At 59.2% G+C, this 19,369-nt stretch overlaps 1 protein-coding gene across 6 annotated transcripts in view; it reads right to left on the bottom strand.

The window, feature by feature from the left end:
* Positions 1-220: 220 nt before the first annotated feature.
* Positions 221-19,369, bottom strand: part of SPECC1L (sperm antigen with calponin homology and coiled-coil domains 1 like) — an 86,581-nt gene continuing 67,432 nt past the window's right edge. For all 6 annotated transcript variants that reach the window (XR_003515137.1, XM_027566146.1, XM_027566150.1 and 3 more), the window contains 3 exons: positions 4,850-4,966; positions 2,880-2,939; positions 221-1,834 (listed from right to left, as the gene is read on the bottom strand). Coding sequence is in view for 5 of the 6 variants with exons in the window: in XM_027566146.1 (XP_027421947.1) it covers positions 1,745-1,834; positions 2,880-2,939; positions 4,850-4,966 (267 nt within the window). In the remaining variant the exon portion in view is untranslated. The remainder of the gene's footprint in view (positions 1,835-2,879; positions 2,940-4,849; positions 4,967-19,369) is intronic.

Below are 19,369 nucleotides of genomic sequence, written 5' to 3'. Positions count from 1 at the left end.
TTCTGAAAACACCCAGCAAGCCTCAAGGCGCCCTCGCCCAGCGGAGCAGCGCCTGCCCAGGCCGTGCCCCCCGCCACACAGGCAGACGGCCGGGCCCCCCACGGGCCCCGGGACACCTCCTCGCCCATGGGCTCCGGGTCACCTGTCCTCCTGGCACAGCCAGACCCTGGAAGCAGTGAGCGTCCTGTCCTGTTCAAGGAGACCCAGAAAAGCCCAAGCCGATGTGTTACAACACTTTTAATACATTCAAGAGTATTTAATACAACAAAATTTAGGGTATCATCAGTCAGCAGAATCCTGTTGTCAAGAGAAAGCCCACGGGTCCTTTTGCAGGAAGCTTGTGCTTGGTGGGAGGAGGCAGGCGGCCCCTGGCACCCTGGCTGCAGGCAGGCTGGGCCTGGCGGCACATCCGGGACCAGGCCATCCAGACCGCCCCTTAGAGCCCGCAGTCCCAACGGGCCTCCTGCAGTCTCCTCATGGGACCCCCGTGCGGACCGAGGGCCTGGCTACATGGGCTGTCGTCAGAGGCAGCAGGGCCCCCGGGAGACCCCTTGTAGCCCCACCAGCCCTGGGCCGAAGCCGGGCCCTCCCCTAGGGGACACGGGGCCCCCACCCCAGGCCCTGCAGCGGGCGCCACCAGGGACAGCAAGCAAGCGGCCTGCAGACCCCGGGAGGTCTCCACTGGACAGGAAAGCGGTCCCCACTTAAGAGGCTCCATCGCAGCCACAGGCCAGGCACGCAGGCCGCCGTGAGCGTGGGAGAGAGGAGCCGAGGGGAGAGACGTGCAGGGCGGCCCTTCTCCCCGACGGCCACGGGCGGGCCCAGCGGCGCCCGCAGAGCAGACGCAAGGGCAGGCCTGGCAGGGCGGCCGGCAAAGCGTCCTCGGGGGCCCCTGGGCTCTGGCCGGGCGCTGCTCACGACTGACAGTGGCGCTTCACCCAAAGCCTCCCCAGGCGGAGCTGCCGAGCGGGGCCAGCGGCCCATCCTGGCCACGTCTGCCTGGCTGGCGGCCCGTCCGTGCCCTGGTCCAGAGCCTCCTGCCTCATGGAGCCGCAGCGTGCGCCACCCGGCTGCTTCCTCACTCTGAGCCCCTGGGATGCGGGCCCGTGTCAGTCTGGGTTCTGGACGTGGGTCACCCCAGCGGCTCCCGGGCCCCAGGACGGGCTGAAGCTGGTCACCGGCCCGGCCCGCAGAGCTAAGGCACTTCCGTCCGCCCACCGGAGGCAGGCCATGTCCGAGCGCCGCAGGGGCTGAAGTCGCAGTGTCTGGGCCTCGGCTCGCTCAGCTTTTCCTCCTGTTTCTCGTGACGCTGGTCCTGGCTTTCACCACCTCACGTCCGGACGCTGTTTCATCGCTATGCTTAGTAAAACGAATTAACTTTGGTACTGAGAGAACAGGTGCTCTTCCCCCCAATATTGCTCATAAGAAAAACACTTTTTAACTCAAGAACTGCTTGTGGAGGACTCCTCTGTCAGGACCCTGAAGCCGGCACCGCGTTTCCAGGCCCCTGGAGCTGGAGGGCAGCCGACATGTCTGCGAGTGGGAGCCTGGGGGCGGGAGGCGGGCGGGTCCTGGCAGGCTCCCGACCCCAGGTCTCAGGTGGGCGGCTGAGATGCTCCCCGGAGCTGCGGGCGCAGGAAGCTGCGTGCCCCGGGCCGAGTCCCCACGGGGCGGGCGGCCGGGTGCAGGAAGCTCGCCGGGCACGGAGCGGCGGGCGCTGGCCCCGGTGATGGGCCACGGGCGCTCAGGTCTCGAAGTATTTGTAGATGGCGGTCACGTAGAGCATCACGTTCTGCCAGTCGGGCCGCTCGGTCCGCACCATCTCGTTGATGTCCTGACGGGAAGGACACGCTGTTAGAGCCTGGTTGGCCCGCAGGCTCTGGGCCCCACCCCGCCTGTCACACACGCCAGAGGGCAGGATGCGGCTCTATCCCCGCCGGGTGCCTGGGGCCGCCCAGGCCCAATGGGGCTCATCCCCACGCATGTGCACCCCACAGCCCCCAGCCGTGGTCCGGAGGCCCCGGGGCCTGCAGGTGAGGGCGATGCTGCCAGGAAGCGGGCGGGGACCTGGGCTGTGAGCTGGCCCCGGGAGGCCCCCACCGGGGAGTGCAGGTCAGCCGGACGGGGAGAAGGAGCACGCGTGAGCTCAGTGGAAGAGCCGCAACGGGAAGCTGTCAGGGTGAGGGACTGTGTGCTTCTTAGACATCAGAACTTTACACATGGCGTGAACCTTCCAGATAAGGGAACCCCTGCATAACCACAACTCCTGTCTCTACGTTTACAATCGAACAGAAGCCACTCACAGCTACGTGCTTCTGTGAGCTCGCAAGACGTTTACGGACTCTGCGCAGGCACTCCCGCAGGGTAATCACGAGCGCAAACACTCGCTCAAAGCCACCGGTTGCTACCAGGCAGGTGGCAGGCACCCTCGGACTGGGAGGCAGCCCTGCGGGCTCCTGACCTGGCCCCGGGGGGGTCCCTCACTCTGCGGACACGCTAAGCTGTGTGTGTCTGGGTGCGGGGGGGGGGCGGGCTTTGTACTCGGATGCAGCGTTTTCTCCCTTGAAGTCAGACTTGCCGACGAGGCAGCAGCCCCCACAGGAACAGTCTGCCCTGAGCAGGGCAGCCCCGCCCCGCCCTGACCTCTCCCCCGGGCGCCCTGCGCTCTGGGCCTCCGTCCTCCACTGTGGCACAGGCCGGGCTGCTGGGCTGCGCCTCCGATGGTGACCCTGACCACCCAGCTCAGGGCCCGTCCTCGGGTGCTCAGTGTGAGGCAGAGGGTGCACAGCGCGGGGGGGGCATCCGCACCCTCCGGAGGGAGTCCCTGCAGCTCGCGCAGGGCCCTGCCCGGCAGCCACCCCCTCAGGGTGAGGGCTCACCAGTGTGGACTTGATGCCGACGCTTTCGGCCGCCTGGAAGGCCAGCGTGAAGTTCCTCCGCTGGAAGAGAAGCCATGGGACGGTTGCGTGAGCGGGCCAGGCAGGGCCACCAGCCCGCCCACACCTGCTGTGCTGACCGCCACCCCGGGCCCTCCCGCCCTTCTCCTGCCCTCATAGCTGTGCAGTGACCCCCAAACAAGGGTCGGCCTGAGCTGCCTGGACACCCCCAAAGCTAGTAAGAAACGCTTATAGTTTTCCCCTTTTGGGGTCTTCAAAGTCATCTGAAGGTCAGGAGGGGCCCTGAGGCGGGGCACTGGGGGCAGCAGAAGGCTTCAGCTGCACTGAGCCCGTTCTTTTCTGGGGGGTGGTCTTGATCCCTGCCTCCTGTACAATGTCATGAACCTCCATCCACAGTTCTTCAGGTGCTCTATCAGATCGAATCCCTTTCCACAGGAGTGGAAAAGGTCAGTTTCCATTCCAATCCCAAAGAAAGGCAATCCCAAATAACCTTCAAACTACCGCACAATTGCACTCATCTCACACGCTAGTAAGGTAATGCTCAAAATTCTCCAAGTCAGTCAGGCTTCAGCAGTACATGAACCGTGAACTTCCAGATGTTCAAGCTGGATTTAGAAAAGGCAGAGGAGCCAGAGATCAAATTGCCAACATCTGCTGGATCTTCAAAAAAGCAAGAGAGTTCCAGAAAAACATCTATTTCTGCTTTATTGACTATGCCAAAGCCTTTGACTGTGTGGATCACAATAAACTGTGGAAAATTCTGAAAGAGATGGGAATACCAGACCACCTGACCTACCTCCTGAGAAACCTATATGCAGGTCAAGAAGAACAGTTAGAACCGGACATGGAACAACAGACTGGTTCCAAATTGGGAAAGAAGTACGTCAAGGTTATATCGTCACTCTGCTTATTTAACTTACGTGCAGAGGACATCATGAGAAATGCTGGGATGGATGAAACACAAGCTGGAATCAAGATTGCCGGGAGAAACATCAATAACCTCAGATATGCAGATGACACCACCCTTATGGCAGAAAGTGAAGAAGAACTAAAAAACCTCTTGATGAAAGTGAAAAAGGAGAGTGAAAAAGTTGGCTTAAAGCTCAACATTTAGAAAACGAAGATCACGGCATCCAGTCCCATCACTTCATGGCAAATAGATGGGAAACAGTGGAAACAGTGGCTGACTTTATTTTTCTGGGCTCCAAAATCACTGCAGATGGTGACTGCAGCCGTGAAATTAAAAGATGCTTACTTCTTGGAAGGAAAGTTATGACCAACCTAGACAGCATATTAAAAAGCAGAGACATTACTTTGCCAACAAAGGTCCGCTAGTCAAGGCTATGGTTTTTCCAGTGGTCATGTATGGATGTGAGAGTTGGACTGTGAACAAGGCTGAGCGCCGAAGAATTGATGCTTTTGAACTGTGGTGTTGGAGAAGACTCTTGAGAGTCCCTTGGACTGCAAGGAGATCCAACCAGTCCTTCCTAGGGGAAATTAGTCCTGAATATTCACTGGAAGGACTGATGCTGAAGCTGAAACTCCAATACTTTGGCCACCTGATGTGAAGAACTGACTCACTGGAAAAGGCCCTGATGCTGGGAAAGATTGAAGGCGGGAGGAGAAGGGGACGACAGAGCATGAGATGGCTGGATGGCATCACTGACTCGATGGGCATGAGTGTGAGTAAACTCCATGAGTTGGTGATGGACAGGGAGGCCTGGCGTGCTGCAGTCCATGGGGTCATACAGTTGGACATGACTGAGTGAGTGAACTGAACTGCACTGAGCTGGCACCGGCCGGATGGGGAGGAGCCTGGCCAGGCGTGGGTCGTGCTGCCCAGACCACTCTCCTCGCCAAGCCCTGAGCCTGCGTCGTCAGCCATAGGGTGAGCCGGCAGCCCGCCCCCCGCACCCCCAGAAGCGCTGCCCTGCTCGGCCGCGTGCCGGCACCTTGTCCTGGCTGTTGAGCTCCTGGTAGGGGATGTGTGCGGGGAGGTAGGTGTGCAGGAGGGCGCAGAAGGCCAGCCCATCGTTCCAGCTGCTGCTGAAGTTGGTGATGTCAATGTTCTGCAGGAAAAGAAAGAAAGCACGTAAGTGACACCGCCCCCCCGGGCTCCTCAGGTCATGGTGGAGGGGGTGGAGGCCCTCAAGTCCCGGCAAGCCGAGCCCCTGCTGTGGGCTGGGGGCCTGGGCCCGGGCCAGCTGGTGTCAGGGGCCATGGGAGCAGCAGCTCTGTGTTAGGAAGAGCTGTGTCCAGCTGCCCCTCACCCCACGACTCACAGGATGCCCCACCTCAAAGTGAGGGCGTGGACGCCAGTCTGCAGTGGGGACACCCAGAGCCGACGACATGGGCGGCAGGCCCCCGCAGCGCGTGTCCAAGGGTCAGCTTGGCTCCGACAAGTACCCAACTCCATCTCCAGGTTGCACTGTTTCCAACTACAGACGCAACACGTCCCTCAGAATATCTTATCACATGACAGAGCAGGTCAGCCAGAAAGTAGCCTTTACCCTTATTGGCAAGAATGCTTTTGAAGCAGAAACTCACGATTACATTTAGAAATTCACACGCTTTATGAGAATGCCATGAACTAAAGAGAGAGTGCCCCCAGCCTGGCATGTCCTGGGTGCTGTCTCAGGGCCGCCCTCCTAGGGGCCGCCTGGGGCACCGCGCCCGTCTCCCAGAGCAGTGATCACGGAGCTTGTCCTGTGTCTGCAGGGAGCTCCACCAAGGCTGCCCACCGACCCCTGTGCAGACGGTTAGCTCCTGACCCCACACGGGGCCGGGGCCCAGGGCGGGGCTCCTGACAAGCCGCAGGGCGTAGACACCAGCTCTGTTGCCAAAACGAACGCCTGGGCCCTGACCACAGGCACCGGAAACTGCCCGCTGGAGTGACGAGCCGGAGGTCACTCCCCCAGCGGCTGCCAATCCAGCCTGGAGGCCTTGTTCGAGGCCTAGACTGTGCTGACGGAAGGGACCAGGTCGAGGCGCCACGGGGGCACAGCCCTGCCGAGAGCTCCTGGGCAAGTGCGGTAGCCTGTGGTGGGCCTGCCACGGCCAGCGGAGGGCAGAGCCAGGCCCCACGCTGAGGCCCGGGAGCCCCGTGTCCCTGGTCCCCACCATGACCACGCAACAGTCCTGGCGGGCTGGCCGCCTCACGGCCTCTGCTCTGCAACGCCCACAGTTACCACCACGGCCAACCTGCCCCTGTGACCTCCCGGGGATCTCAGGACGCAGCCAGTGGGAGAAACCAGGATGGGAAGGAGGCTACCTGTCCACGGCCCCTGGGGGGCAGGGCCCCCACAGCAGGGTCCCCGCACTCCCACACACCGACGCACGCTCCCCACAGAGGCCCGGGTCACAGGACCCCCACAGGACCCCTCCGCCCAGTCCTGGGGGTGCGGCGCCCCGACCAGGAGCCAGGACACGGGTGGCCTGTGGGCAGCAGAGACGGAGCACCTGACGACGTGTCCAGCTCCGCATGGGCGAGGCCACGCCCCGGCCACTCATGCAGGCCTGGAGGAAGCACGCCCCACTTCCTGCCCAGCGACCGGCCGGCCTAGCAGAGCCGCCTACGTGCCTGGCCTCAGCGGCGCGGCAGACCCCAGCTCCGCAGGAAGTGGCTGGGCCCGCGGTCAGGCAGCACCGGGTATGAGGCCCACCAGAGCCTTCAAAGCCCACGGACACACAGGTCCCAGGGCGCCCACCACCAACTTCCATATCGAAACGACCGAAGCCCAGACCCCCACTGCGGCCCCTACGAGCCGGAGGCCCAACCAGCAACCCTGGGGAGGCAGCCCGGCCCTGAGACGGGGCGGGAGGCCACACCTGTGCTCCGTCTCACCGTCCGCCTCTTCACATTTGGGTGGAAAAGTCACAGTACATGGACTGACAGAGCACGGACAGCAGGGAGATGACACTGTCCCCAAAGCTGAGGAACAGGTGGGGCACGCCGGCCCCTGTCTCCGGGGCTCGGGGCTCCTGGGCGTACGGGCCGCGTGGACCTTCCCTGAGTGGACACGGGGAAGGGCCCATGGGCGGACAAACCAGGAGCCCAAGGGAGAGGGCGTGGGGCAGCAGACAGGGACCCCCGACGCAGCAGGACTGGGGCAGCACCTGCGCGGCCACGCGGCCTGCACCGACGTCCTCAAGCCGTCTGACGGGGACTCGTCGTCTCAGGAAGCGGTTCGTCCAGGGCAGAGGAGGGCCACCTGCACAGCCCGGCTCCTCCTCCCAGCGGGTCCTGACCCCCCACCGCAGCTGACCCCCCCAGGAACACCGCAGCCCGAAGCCACGCCTTCTGAGGGGAGCCCGCCGCGATGGAGCAGCTCTGCCTGCTCACTAGTCTGCCCTCCGAGAGGGAACAGTTCTCTCCTAAGACAGACTCACACGTAATCACAAGCTGTAACGAACGACTGCAGACCCTGCGGGGCTCTCTTCAAGGCTTTCCCGCCGTGTGAGATGAGTCTAAGTCTGGACAAGCACGAGGGGTCACTGGATGAGCCGGAGGGAAAGCTCACAGAGCCCCGAGCACAGACTCACACAGGGCGCTCTGCCCACCCCGGGAGCGTTGCCGGGCCCCGCGGGCAGCCAGCCTGCCTGTGCCCGGGCCCCCGCTGCCGTCTCAGCTCCCGCAGACTCACCCGTGGTGCCGCCCTGCCCGCGGCCCTCCTGACCTCAGACGCAGCCCGTCCCCCTGCAGCGGGCGGGACCCACCTCCGTGCACTGACGCTGGGGGGGGGTGGGGGGGGGTTCTGAGGGTCAACAAGCTGCACCAGCAGTGTGTCAGGAACATCGTAACATGTCGTCACTTGTCTGACTTTTAATTAAGGGCCACAAAACGCACCCCAGATACCTCGTCGCGGTGGCGCAGACGGTATGCACTCCGCGTGCAGAAGACACGGGCTTGACCGCTGGGTCGGGAAGACCCCCCAGAAAAGGGCATGGCAACCACTCCAGCACCTGGCAGGCTGCATACCGTCCAGGGGGTTGCAGAGAGCTGGACACGCCTTGGCGACACACACTTTCATGTTTAAGGCAGTAGGCAAAGGGCCTGAGCGCGGGGTTGGCCTCTGCAGCACACAGCCTCCTCCATCAGCTCAGCCATCACGGCGGGCTCTCCCGCCAACCACACTGCCTGGTGACAAGAGGCAGGACAGAGCCACAGACAAGCCCCTGCCCAGGGGCCTCCAGGACTCAGCCCAGGCCAGGGGCAGCGTTTGGGGATGTTAGAGCCTGGGTGCGGACGGGGGGGAGGCAGGGCCCAAAGAGGGGGAGCCGGCAGAAGGCGGTTTCTGTGGCTCCCCAGTGACCCCCAAGTGACGAGTGACCCCTGAGTGATGGTCAGCAGAGGCCCCGCTGGCCCTGGAGGAGCAGCCCGTGGTGCTGCGTGCACGTCTGCCCGGGCCCTTGGCCAGGCTCTGCTCCGGGTCAGGGGAGGGAGGGAGGGAGGGAGGCCTGCTCGTCACGCCGTCCACGTCGGGACTTGTGCATGAAGCGGAGGCGGGAAGGAGACGCGGGGCAGGCGCTGGCCCGAGGATGAACAGCCTCCTGCGCCCTGTGGGGGCAGGGCAGCCAGGCCCCAGGCCCCTCACCGAGCCTCAGCACGGCCGGCCAGGCCCGTCCAGGTGCCCCCAGCCTGCCCTCCCCCAGGGAGCCGGTCGTCAGTCGGGCACAGCTCTCCAAGATCTGGAGGCCCCAGTGTGCGGCCCGGAGGCAGGCCCACTGCCCCGGAGACCAGAGTGGCTGCAGGCACGAGCAGCGGGACGCCACAGCACGAGGGCGTCGGCCGCCGGACCCCACCCGGGACGCCGCCCGCCGGGGAGCCAGGCCAGGGTCGAGCGTGGGACAGAAGGCCATCAAGGAGCCCATCTGGGAAGAGGGCTCCCCGGGCCAGGCGGCTGGAGTGGCTCCATCTGGCGACCATGCTCCACGCCGGCCCCACCCCGCCGCCTGGACGGACGGACGGACTCAACCCCACAGCTCAGGGGCTTCTGTCCAACACCTGAGCCAGGGGCAGACCCGGCCAATTCACCCCCGGACAGCGTTGCAGGGCTAGCCTCCCCAAGCCCAAACACAGACGCTCCACCAGACACTCTGTCCAGTTCCTTCCAGACAGACACTGAAAGGAAAAAAGGCGACCTGCGAACCTTGTGTGGATCTTAATTCAAGCAAATCAACTGAAAGGCTGACCGGGATTCAGCTGGGAACTCTGAACTCTGTCCAGACGTGTGAGCGCATGCGTGTGTGCGTGCGTTTAGTCGCTCAGTTGTGTCCAGCTCTTGTGGCCCACCAGGCTCCTCTGTGTATGGGATTCTCCAGGCACAAATACTGGAGTGGGTTGCCGTACCCTTCTCCAGGGGATCTTCCCAACCCAGGGATGGAATCCAGGTCTCCCGCACTGTGGGCGGATTCTTTACACTTGAGCCACCAGGGATGGTGTTCAAATGAGTGGTGACGTTACATGGAATCCCGGGGGTGGGGGAGTAACCAGGACACCTGGGCCTGGGGTGTGTCCCCGAGGGTCATTTTTACTGTTCCCACTGCTTTAGCGCATCATATCTGAAAATTTCCTTGAGAAACAAACCTACAACTCAGCAGCAAACAACCCAATGGTGCAAATACGGAAAGGGGCAGAGGCCCTGAACCGACATGTCTCCAAGGCCGACAGATGACCAGCAGCACAAGAAGCTGGATGCCGCTGGTAACCAGGGAACTGCAGGCCGGAACTGTCCCACACCACCGCCTCCCGGGCTGTGCCTGGCTGCACAGCACCCCGAGAGCTGGAACCCCAGAAACTGGGGACAGCGAGGAGAAGCCAGAGCCCCGTTCTGGCTGCTGCGGGGCAGGGAGATGACCCCTGGCCACCTACACAGAGCGTCACCACGGGCCCGGGGAAGGCCACCCCCCGACAGCACGGACACGAGTCCCCACGGGAGCGTTCACAGCAGCACGGGAGCCGGAAGTGGAAGCAACACAAACGTCTTCCGAGCGGAACACGGACACGGACACGTGACGGGCACGCCCACAGGGTGGGGGAAGGGTACGCAGGGCAAGCTGGAGGCGCCTGGAAACGCCATGCCCGACCCAGACCCTGGGCCAGGCTCTGCAGAGGCTGCTCCAGGGCTGGCTTAGGAGCACCCTGAAGGGAAGGAGGGAGAATCCAGGGGAAAAGGCCAGAGGATCCAGAGGCTTCAGCACCGAATGGGCTTTACAACACAAGTTTCAGCTTCTGAACATGAAGGCTGGTGGAAATAAGACACCACTTTACAAGGACAAGTAGTAGGGAAGTGAAGGAAGTTAAAAAACCTCACTTTCTCGAGGTAGCCATCACTGATACTTTGATGGGTATTTTTACTCAGAAGAAGTTATATTGTTAAGTATCCTTGAATTACTATATTGTAGTTATTTTCATGGTGATACACAGATTAATGTTATATTTCAAATGGCCCTATAAAATATCACTACCCAGATAATTCCTAATTTCTATAGCCAACAATCTGTTGATGAACTCTTAGGTTAATTTGGAGAAGGCGATGGCACCCACTCCAGTACTCTTGCCTGGAAAATCCCATGGATGGAGGAGCCTGATGGGCTGTAGTCCATGGGGTTGCTAAGAGTCGGACACGAATGAGCGACTTCCCTTTCACTTTCACTTTACAAAGACAGAGAATGGACACCTGGGCTCATTCAAACACCTTACGTCTGAGAAACAGTCCGCGCAAGGTGGTGGCCCAGGGCTCAGCCGCCAGAGAAGAGCAGAGGCTCCGACCACAGCCCTGGGCCCGGCTGGGAGGCCAGCCCATGCTCAGAACCGTGCGAGGAGGAGGGGGCCTGGAAGGGGGTCTTCTCTGTCTGACCAGGCCGCCCTCAGGGCCCCAAGGGAAGCGGCGACGCGGGGACACAACCGCTCAGCACACGCACCTGGTCAGGAGCCCACTTCACGGCCTCCAGCAGCAACCGCTGCCCTTTCCCGGCTGTCGGCGGTTCGTTCCACAGGTTCGTTCCACACACCGACCAAGGGCACCCGTCCAGAGGGGCGTGGCTCCCGGGACCCTCGGCGGGGCGGGGCAGCCTGCCACGCCTGCGCCCTCCCGGGGCTCCGGCCCCCCGCCCCCACCCTGGTTTCAGTTTGCACACAGGTTGGTTTCTGAGGTAACAGGGCTCAGGACGCAGCCAGAGAGGCTGAGGGCCGCGAGGAGGAGGTGGTGTGTGCAGGAGTCTGAACGCCAGGCCCACAAGTCTCAGTCATCCCAAGGGGGCCTACCGCCCAGGAAAAGGCACCGCTGTAACAGGCCTGGAAATACTGTTTCAAAACAAATGTTGGAAGTTCCTTGAGGGCAGGGCTCACTCTCCAGACGGCATGACATCTCCCCTGGGGTGAGTGACCTTGCGATGGACACTTCACCGAGAAGGGTCCAGGACGTGTCACGAGGGAGCATGTGCAAAGACACCCAACATCACGGGCTCAGAGGCGCCTGCAGAACTGAAGCCAAACCACACACGCAGGACAGGACTGCGGCTGCCCGTGCCCAGCCCTGGCCAGGGAGGACGGGCCCCGGCCCTCTGACCACCACTTTCGTAGGCCTCCACACACGCCCACACAGACAGTCCAGGGGGCCTCTCCTCACAGCAAGCGACGGCGGGAAACAGCCCATGTCCACCGACAGCCGAATGGGTAACGAATGGGGACACAGCCGTAAACGCCGAGTCTCCGGGAAAGGAGGTGAATTGCTGACACCCAACAACACAAACCCATGCCAGAACAGTCACGCCCGATGAGAGAAGCCAGACCCTCCCCAAGCTGCACACGTGGTTCCGTTTGCACAAAACCATGAAGGTGCGAGCCCTGCGGCGAGAGCAGGCCAGGGGCAGACGCTCCTCAGGAGACAGAGACGTCCGTCCACGTGTGGACAATTCCCCGGGCGTGTACGTGGACCCAAAGTCAGCAAGCTGTAAAACCTACGCCCGGGCAGCAGCGGCGGCCACTACTGCACAGTAACACCGAGCCACTGAGCTACGCCTCTCGCTGTGGTGGGGCTGCTATATGTCAAAAACAAACAGACTTGGAGAAAAAGATCAGATCTGTGGTCACCAGAGGTGGGTTGGGGGAGGGGAACCGGAGGGCAGAGACCTGCGGTTTGGAGATAAACAGGTCCTGGGGATGTAACTGGTGAAGGCGATGGCACCCCGCTCCAGTGCTCTTGCCTGGAGAGTCCCAGGGACGGGGAGCCTGGTGGGCTGCCGTCCCTGGGTGGCACGGAGTCGGGCACGGCTGAGCAGCGGCGGGGACCTAACACCACTGTGTCACGCGTGAACGTGGAGAGGCCCTCACAGCTCTCATCACGGAACACCTTTCTGCTCCGCACATATGTGAGACGAGGCTCGCTCAGCTTCCTGTGGTCACACTCCGTGTGTGTGTAGTCGGACCATCACGCCCCACACCTGACGTTTATCTGTGCCGCGGTCAACCCCACCTCACCACATCTGCTTAAAGGACACGAGGGGAGCCCAGACCACACTCACAGTCAGATCCAGGCTCTACACGAGCTCTTGCAGCTTCCCACCTTTGCAGCTCATCCCCAGTGTCTTGCATTTTGTGACTGAACACAGCACAGTTAAACTACAGCAGAGCCAGCCCCGGCCTGTGGGCTGACAGGGGTGCCGCCTGCTGGCTGCTCGGGGGCGGGGTCCCCAGGGAGCCTGCAGGCACCCTGCGTGCGTGGCAAGAGCCCCTCCCCTCTTCCCTGACCCAGGCTCTGCCCAGGCCCCTCTCACCTGGGGTCTGCGTTGCATGAGTAGTGTCTCCATTTCCTTAAGAGACAGCCTGGACTCCTGAGAAGTGGCCTGGTGGTATTTCTGCCCTGAGTCCCCCTCAGAGCCTTGCTGCCCATCAGCGTGGGCTCCATGTCCCTCCCCTGTGCCAGGTCATGAGAAGCAAGGGGCCATTACCCGTCCTCCTCTCAGGATGCCCGCCCTGGGGCCGTGGCCAGCATGCTGTGAGGAAGCCCTGGCCACAGGGAGGTGTCCACTGATAGCCCTGGTCAGGGTCCACCCAGACATGTGTTGGCAGGAGCCTCCGACGGAGCAGAGAACCGTGCCTCCTGCGCGCTACCGACGGGCACGCGTGACCCACGTCAGTGCCGGCGAGCCTGTGTTGCCCCCTCTTGGCTGGGTGGCAGCCAGCCTGCTGTGTCCTGCACTGAAGAGCCCGCTGGTGAGAGACCCAGCTCCCCTCCCAACGGCGCCTGGAGGTCAGCCACCCTTCCCACGGCCGTGAAGCACCTCCACACATAACCAGCTTCCACCAACGGGGCGCTCACCCCAAACTTCCCGACGGACCTCAGGCTAAACTCACGCGTGCGATGAAATTAACCTGTCAGACCTCGACTCCTCTGTGGCCTTCACACAGTTCGGCTGGCCTCCCGTGCAAAGTCACTGAAGCACAAGAGGATAAAGGCTTCTCACGATGGAAGGAACTGAGGACTGTGCGAGCTGCTGGAGATGATACATAGAGATTATGTGACCCAGACAATTTAATGGTTCTGCTTTTAGCAAAAAAAATTACACAGCTCTTGAAAACATTGCTTATCTGATTTCTCTCTTATTTCTCAGCATTCCTCATAGAATAAAAAGGCCTGCTTACTGGAAACCTCCTGGAGCCCAGGGCACTGTCTGGCGGGAAGAGCCTGGGTCTGGGTGTTGAGAGACCCCAGGGCAAGCGCAGGGGCCGCAAGCACCTCTGGCTGGCGGAGCGGGAGCCCTGCATCACGATTCCCAGGGCCGTCTCAGGGGTGACCTTCGAGGTGCGGCTTCCGATGAACACACGCATTCCTGAGACGTTGAGCTGACCGAGCGCTGGTGGCCAGGCTGTCAGCCACACCCAGCGGCTGCTCTGTTTTTGCAGAGTTCATGGGAAGAGAGGAGGAAGGCCGAGGGGCGGGACCCTGAGTCCTGGAGTTGACGACCCCATGGACCCCTCCTGCCGGAGGAGCCTCAGCAGGCGCGTCTGAGAGGCTCTGCCTGGCCGGGGGCAGCCACCCCTCCTGAGCGCCTTCCCGAGTGCACGGGCCCTGGAGAACATGCCCGGTTAGGAAAGCGGGAACTGGGGCTCAACCGGGGCTGCTGGGGCTCTCCGACCCGCTCAGCGGTGTGGGAAACCCTGAGTGCGTCATGGGGAGTCTGGCTGGGCAGTGTCACCTGAAAGGGAAAGCCAAGTCGCTCAGTTGAGTCCAACTCTGCGACCGCACGGACTGTAGCCTACCAGGCGCCTCCGTCCATGGGATTTTCCAGGCAAGAGTGCTGGAGTGGAGTGCCATTGCCTTGTCCTACCTCACACTAAAACGATGATCAAGCTAATTTATCGAAATGCTAACTAAGCAATTAATTTAAAAATTAGAGCCCTGACATTTCTGGAAACGCATGTTAGCAGCTGCTGTCAAAGCATGGTTAAACCACAGAGCACCAGAAGTACATCGTGGTTCAGGGAAAACTTGGTCTCCAGCTGCTGTGCTCGGCATGCAGAGGGCCCCTGAACACAGGAGGCAGCCCACGCACCCACTGTGGCCACCACGCGGAGCTGAGCCCGGGCCGCAGAGCCCGCTGGCACCCGGCGGACGTGTGAGCCCCAGGCCCAGCCGCCGCTCCGGACGAAGACGGCGTTGTCACCAGGTCAGGACGGTCAGACCAGCAGTTTCCATCGCTTCACTGGCGGGAACTTGTGAGTGTGTGAGTCCACATAAAGACCGGGTGGGACCACAAATCTGGCCACTCGTTTCCCTTTGTTCAAGTATTTTAAACCCTGGGACACGGTGATATTTACAAACAATGAGAGCTTTCTGTATGGGAACTCAGTTTCCATGCAAACTGACAATGTACAATAAAAAAGTTCAGACTTCCAACCTCGATTTGATTCAGATCAAACCCTTATCTGCTGCCTGCACCTGTTGGATTTTCACCTCTGGGAAGCCATTCCTGTGACATAAGCCTCCAGATATAGCAGAGGAAACTGAAGCAACGCTGAGCCTGGCTCAGGAGCCTCGACTGCAGGAGCCCCAGCCTTCCCAGCCTCTCGCCCTGAGTCACTGAAAATGAGGGTAGGAGGGAGGGGAGAGGATGGCGCAGGGATGCTCGCAGCGCCTCCCAGGGACCCAGGGCCTCCTACGGAAGGAGGACAGGCGTGGGAAGGGGCGCAGCTCTCCCTCCCCGCCCGCCCCCGCCCCTCCCCCATCACACCCCCCGCCCCCCTGCATGGGGTGACCATCAGGCACCACAGGGAACCTGGGCCTCTGGGGCCAGCCTGTTGGGCAGGAAAGCTGTCTTTGCAGCTCCCAGGTGTGGAGCAGAGCCTGGGGGGGGGTCTCTGTGCAGAATCAGGGGGCATGAACAGGGCCGGGGTGGGGGGCACAGCAGAGGCTGGGGGCAGCTCCATGCAGGGCCCAGGGGCCATGTGGGCTGACGCCAGCTCGCTCCGTGAACACACGCAGCTGCGAAGGGAACTTCCTTTTCCTACTTTGCCTACTGACTGTACCCTGCTTCAAAGGAAGCCAGGAAGGCCTGGCTATTTTTATCTGTCCATTCGTTCTCACTCTGCAGACTCTCCTCAATCCACAGGGACATACAATTCTGGGAGAATCTGCTGCTTCTTAGTGAAAAACAGTTGGGAATAAAAGAAGAACCCAGAAGGAAGCACGCTGGGAGACTTTCCCTGTGGTGGGGCAGGTGCCGAAAAAGCCTCTCCTAAAAAACATCACGGGACTGGACAAGCTGGTCAAAAACAACCGCGTCAGGGCTCTGGAGAGCTGACTGATCTCCAGGAAATAAATTAAGGCAATTATTCAGGAAAAGGGACTAAAATGTCAGGGAACAACAGAAAGCAGGCAGCCACCCCGCCGGAAGTCACACTCATTACTCTCTCCTCTCAGGCTTTTTAAAACAGCACTACTGTATACAGGAGTTAATTGCAACGCCACACGGCTGGGCTGACAACACAAATCCAACACCCAGGACATCGGCAGGACAGAGCGGGGACAGGGGCCGCATGCAGCAAGCCTGCAGAAATTTACCAAGCTGAGTCAGAAAAACCTCAGGGAAACGGTGGCAAGGTGCGTTCTGTAATCTCTAGAGCAACTGTTAGGAAAATGACTTAAAATAGTGATATGGCAATACTGGCTCTACGCTACCCACCCACCAGAAACATTGGAAAGATACACTCCGTGCTGAATGCAATCCACAGAGAGCCGGGGTGGGGTGTCGGCCAGAGGGCACTGCAGAGCAGAGAGAAGTAGCACGGATGAAGGCCATTTCAGGATGGAGGGCAGTTCCTCCATCCTCGACATTTATGTACCAAGTAACAGCTGCAACACACACAAAGCAAACACCCTCAGCCCCGCACGGAGACACGGAGAACCCGCCCCTCACTCAGCAGCCGACAGAGCCAGAGGATGTGGACGGCAGGCAACCCACGGCTCTGACCGACCTCCCACAGCAGCAGAACAGCCTTTAAAAACTACACACCATGTCCTGGGCCACAGAACGAGTCTCGAAAAATCTGAGAGCGACTCAGGTTACAGAGAGTGCGTTCTCTGACCACAATGCAATTAAGTTAGAAATCAATAACAGAAAGCTCTCTGGAAAATCCTTAAGTGCTTGGAAACGAACTGGCACACATTTGTATTGAATGTATATTTAAATGACACTTGTCTTGTACACAAAATCGAAGTTCTTAGCAGAGTCTGATCTGAGAATCTGTCAGTCACACACAAGTCCACCCAGAACTTTAATTACTGACTTGTAGCTCACGAGCTTCCTGAGATAGGACCGCCTTTCTCTTTCTAGACTCCTGTTTCAATGCCCAGCACACGACTTGGCACAGGGCTTAGTGTGTATGTGATAACCTAATTTTATATTGGGAAATATCGCTAGAAGGCAAGGAGAGCACAGCACACATCCCTGTGAAACCATTCGTGTCCGTTGATTCTGATTCCGCTCACCTCCACTCAGAAACGCAGCGTCTTTCCTTCTTCGGTCCATGCGCTAATGAGCAAATCCTTCAATAAAACTGTATTCTTACTGCTTGAGATTAAGTCACCTCGGGCAGTACTAAAAGCTTCTGCTCATTTATTAAAACCATTCTGTAGTAGATTAAGTGTTTTCATCATCTTTGGATTAACTAATCCATCTCCAGGCCTGGCATTTTATCAGAGAACAATGAGATTTCAAAGGAAAGCTCTTAAATTTACCTTTAGCGGCTCCTTGACTGTATTCAATTAGGTTTTCCAAGAACAAGAAAACAATGGTACAACAAAAGCCGTTAAATATGAAACTTAGAACCGAAGGAAAGCACGCTGAGAGGGTGAGCTACCCCGCTGCCCGTCCCTCTGCTGCGGTCAGCTCACACTGCCAGGCCCTGGAGGGGCAGTCAGAGACCTGGGCCCGGCGACTCCAGCGACTCCAGCAGCAGCGTGCACGGGCGACGGCGGAGGGCGGTGGGTCACCACCTCTCTCCGTGAGCTCTAAGGAATTAACCGTGTACTTAAATTGGCTTTAAAACACGACTGTCTACAAGCTGAGGTGCTGATTAGAACAGAAAAAGAAAAGCCTCGATCTGTAAAGCAATGTTCAGAAGCACCACACGGCCTTCAGGGAGTCATCTGTCCCAATCCCTGGGGTTGGGGGTGGGGGGCTCAGGCCCGCGTCTGCAAGCCTGACAGCAAGCCCCCTCCGATGGGGATATTCCCGTATTTAAAACTTCAGTGAACAGCTGCTGGCGGGGTGCGATTTAAGGGAGGAAAACGTGTTAGATAAAAGGAAGCTCACAAGGCCGTGCAGTGTAATGGACAGTTGCTCAGATTACAGCGGCGAGCACGGCCGCGGCAGGGCGCCTCTCAGGAGGCTGAGCGGAAGGCGAGCCAGGTGTCGGCTGGGGAGGCTGCCCCCGCTCACTGGCCGCGCCCACGACGGGCAGCAGGCCCGCTCACAGGGTGGTCGGGACCTGAGGGGGCGGCGTGCTGCTGGTCACGTATCAGCCCCGCTCCTGCCGGCTGCGGGACCGCCACTGCAGGGTGGGTCCCACACGGCGGGCTTCAGGGAGGGGACGCTCATCAGTACCTAAGGCCAGATGAGGAAAGGGCTCTGGCACGTCCGACACAGCTCTCGACGAATTAGGAGCTCTATCAGATCCATCTCTCAGCTTAAAAAGATTATGCATATAAAATTATATCCAATTTTAACTCACAGACCTTGAAAATACAACAGCCAGCATCCTACCTGACTTTTAAACAGCAAAACAGATGTTAGTTTCACAGGAAATGAAAGCCAGACAAAGAGAAAAGCCCTCTGTAGACACCACTGCAGACGTCCGCACAAGGAGCAAGGCGAAGCGTGCCTGCAGCAGACTCTCCAGTGTAGAGAAGAGCCTTTCTTTATGTACAGCGGCCCGTTTTGCTGTGCATTGTATTTCCTCTTCATTTTAAGTACGCAGGAAATGAAAAAAAAATTTAAATTATTAATGGAGGATTTTAAAGAATTGATTTGCGCTTTTTTTTTAACCTAAGGCAATGTACCTTAAAATCACAGAATCAGAGAATTTAAGTGGGAAGGAAGCAAGAGACATTAGTTAACTCATTGATTTAATGTTTGAATGATCTCAATCAACTTGGTTACTTAAATTTTTAAACAACTTGATATATGGCAAAGTTCCATAATCTAGGGGGAAGTACTTTCTAATTATCTCAAATTAGTCAATTTATGTAATGGTCTAGAAAAATTTAAAGCTCATGTTACAAGATGACACAAAGTAACAGAAAAATAATAGTTTAAATCTATTAAACATGCAGCAAATGCTAGAATGTGTACGACTTCCTCACTTAAGCCTTCATTTTACAGGAATGGAGTTTAGGAGGAAAAGGGAGGCCCAGAGAGACTAAGTGATTTGCTAACGGTCCCACAGAAACAGGCAGAGCTAACGCGCAGGCCTTATGGACCCTCAAGTCCAAGGTCTTAATCACTGCTCTACGTGCGGCTCTCACAACGTGGTCCACGGATCAAGCTCGATGCCTACAGAAACGCAGATTTCAGTCTCACTAAGCACCTCTCGAGGTGTAAATGTTGAGGCTTGGTTCTCAGGCATCTGCGCCTTCCCCACAGTCTTCACAGGGTTGTACAGACAAGCTTGAGAACTGCTGTTCTGAACACGAACCTCCAACGTGTCCCATGATATTTGATATACAAGTTCAGACAGCCACTGAGCTCTGCCGTGTGCAGGGCCTTCTGCGGGGTGCTGGGAGGCACAGATAGGCCCTTCTCAGGCGCTCACAGTCTGGACAAGGAGACACACACGCTGGCACGTCAGTACCCTCAGGACTGGCAGGCAGGGCTCTGTGACATGGGAAAATGAACTGCAGATACAGAGAGCCCCCCACACATGCCCTGAAATGCAGAAAAGCACCCATTCTGGACTGGGGTTCGGGATG

The sequence above is a fragment of the Bos indicus x Bos taurus genome, chromosome 17 (assembly GCF_003369695.1).
Source record: "Bos indicus x Bos taurus breed Angus x Brahman F1 hybrid chromosome 17, Bos_hybrid_MaternalHap_v2.0, whole genome shotgun sequence".
Classification (NCBI taxonomy): domain Eukaryota; kingdom Metazoa; phylum Chordata; class Mammalia; order Artiodactyla; family Bovidae; genus Bos; species Bos indicus x Bos taurus.
The sequence above is the reverse complement of the archived record's forward strand: the minus strand, read 5'-3'. Positions and strand labels throughout refer to the sequence as shown.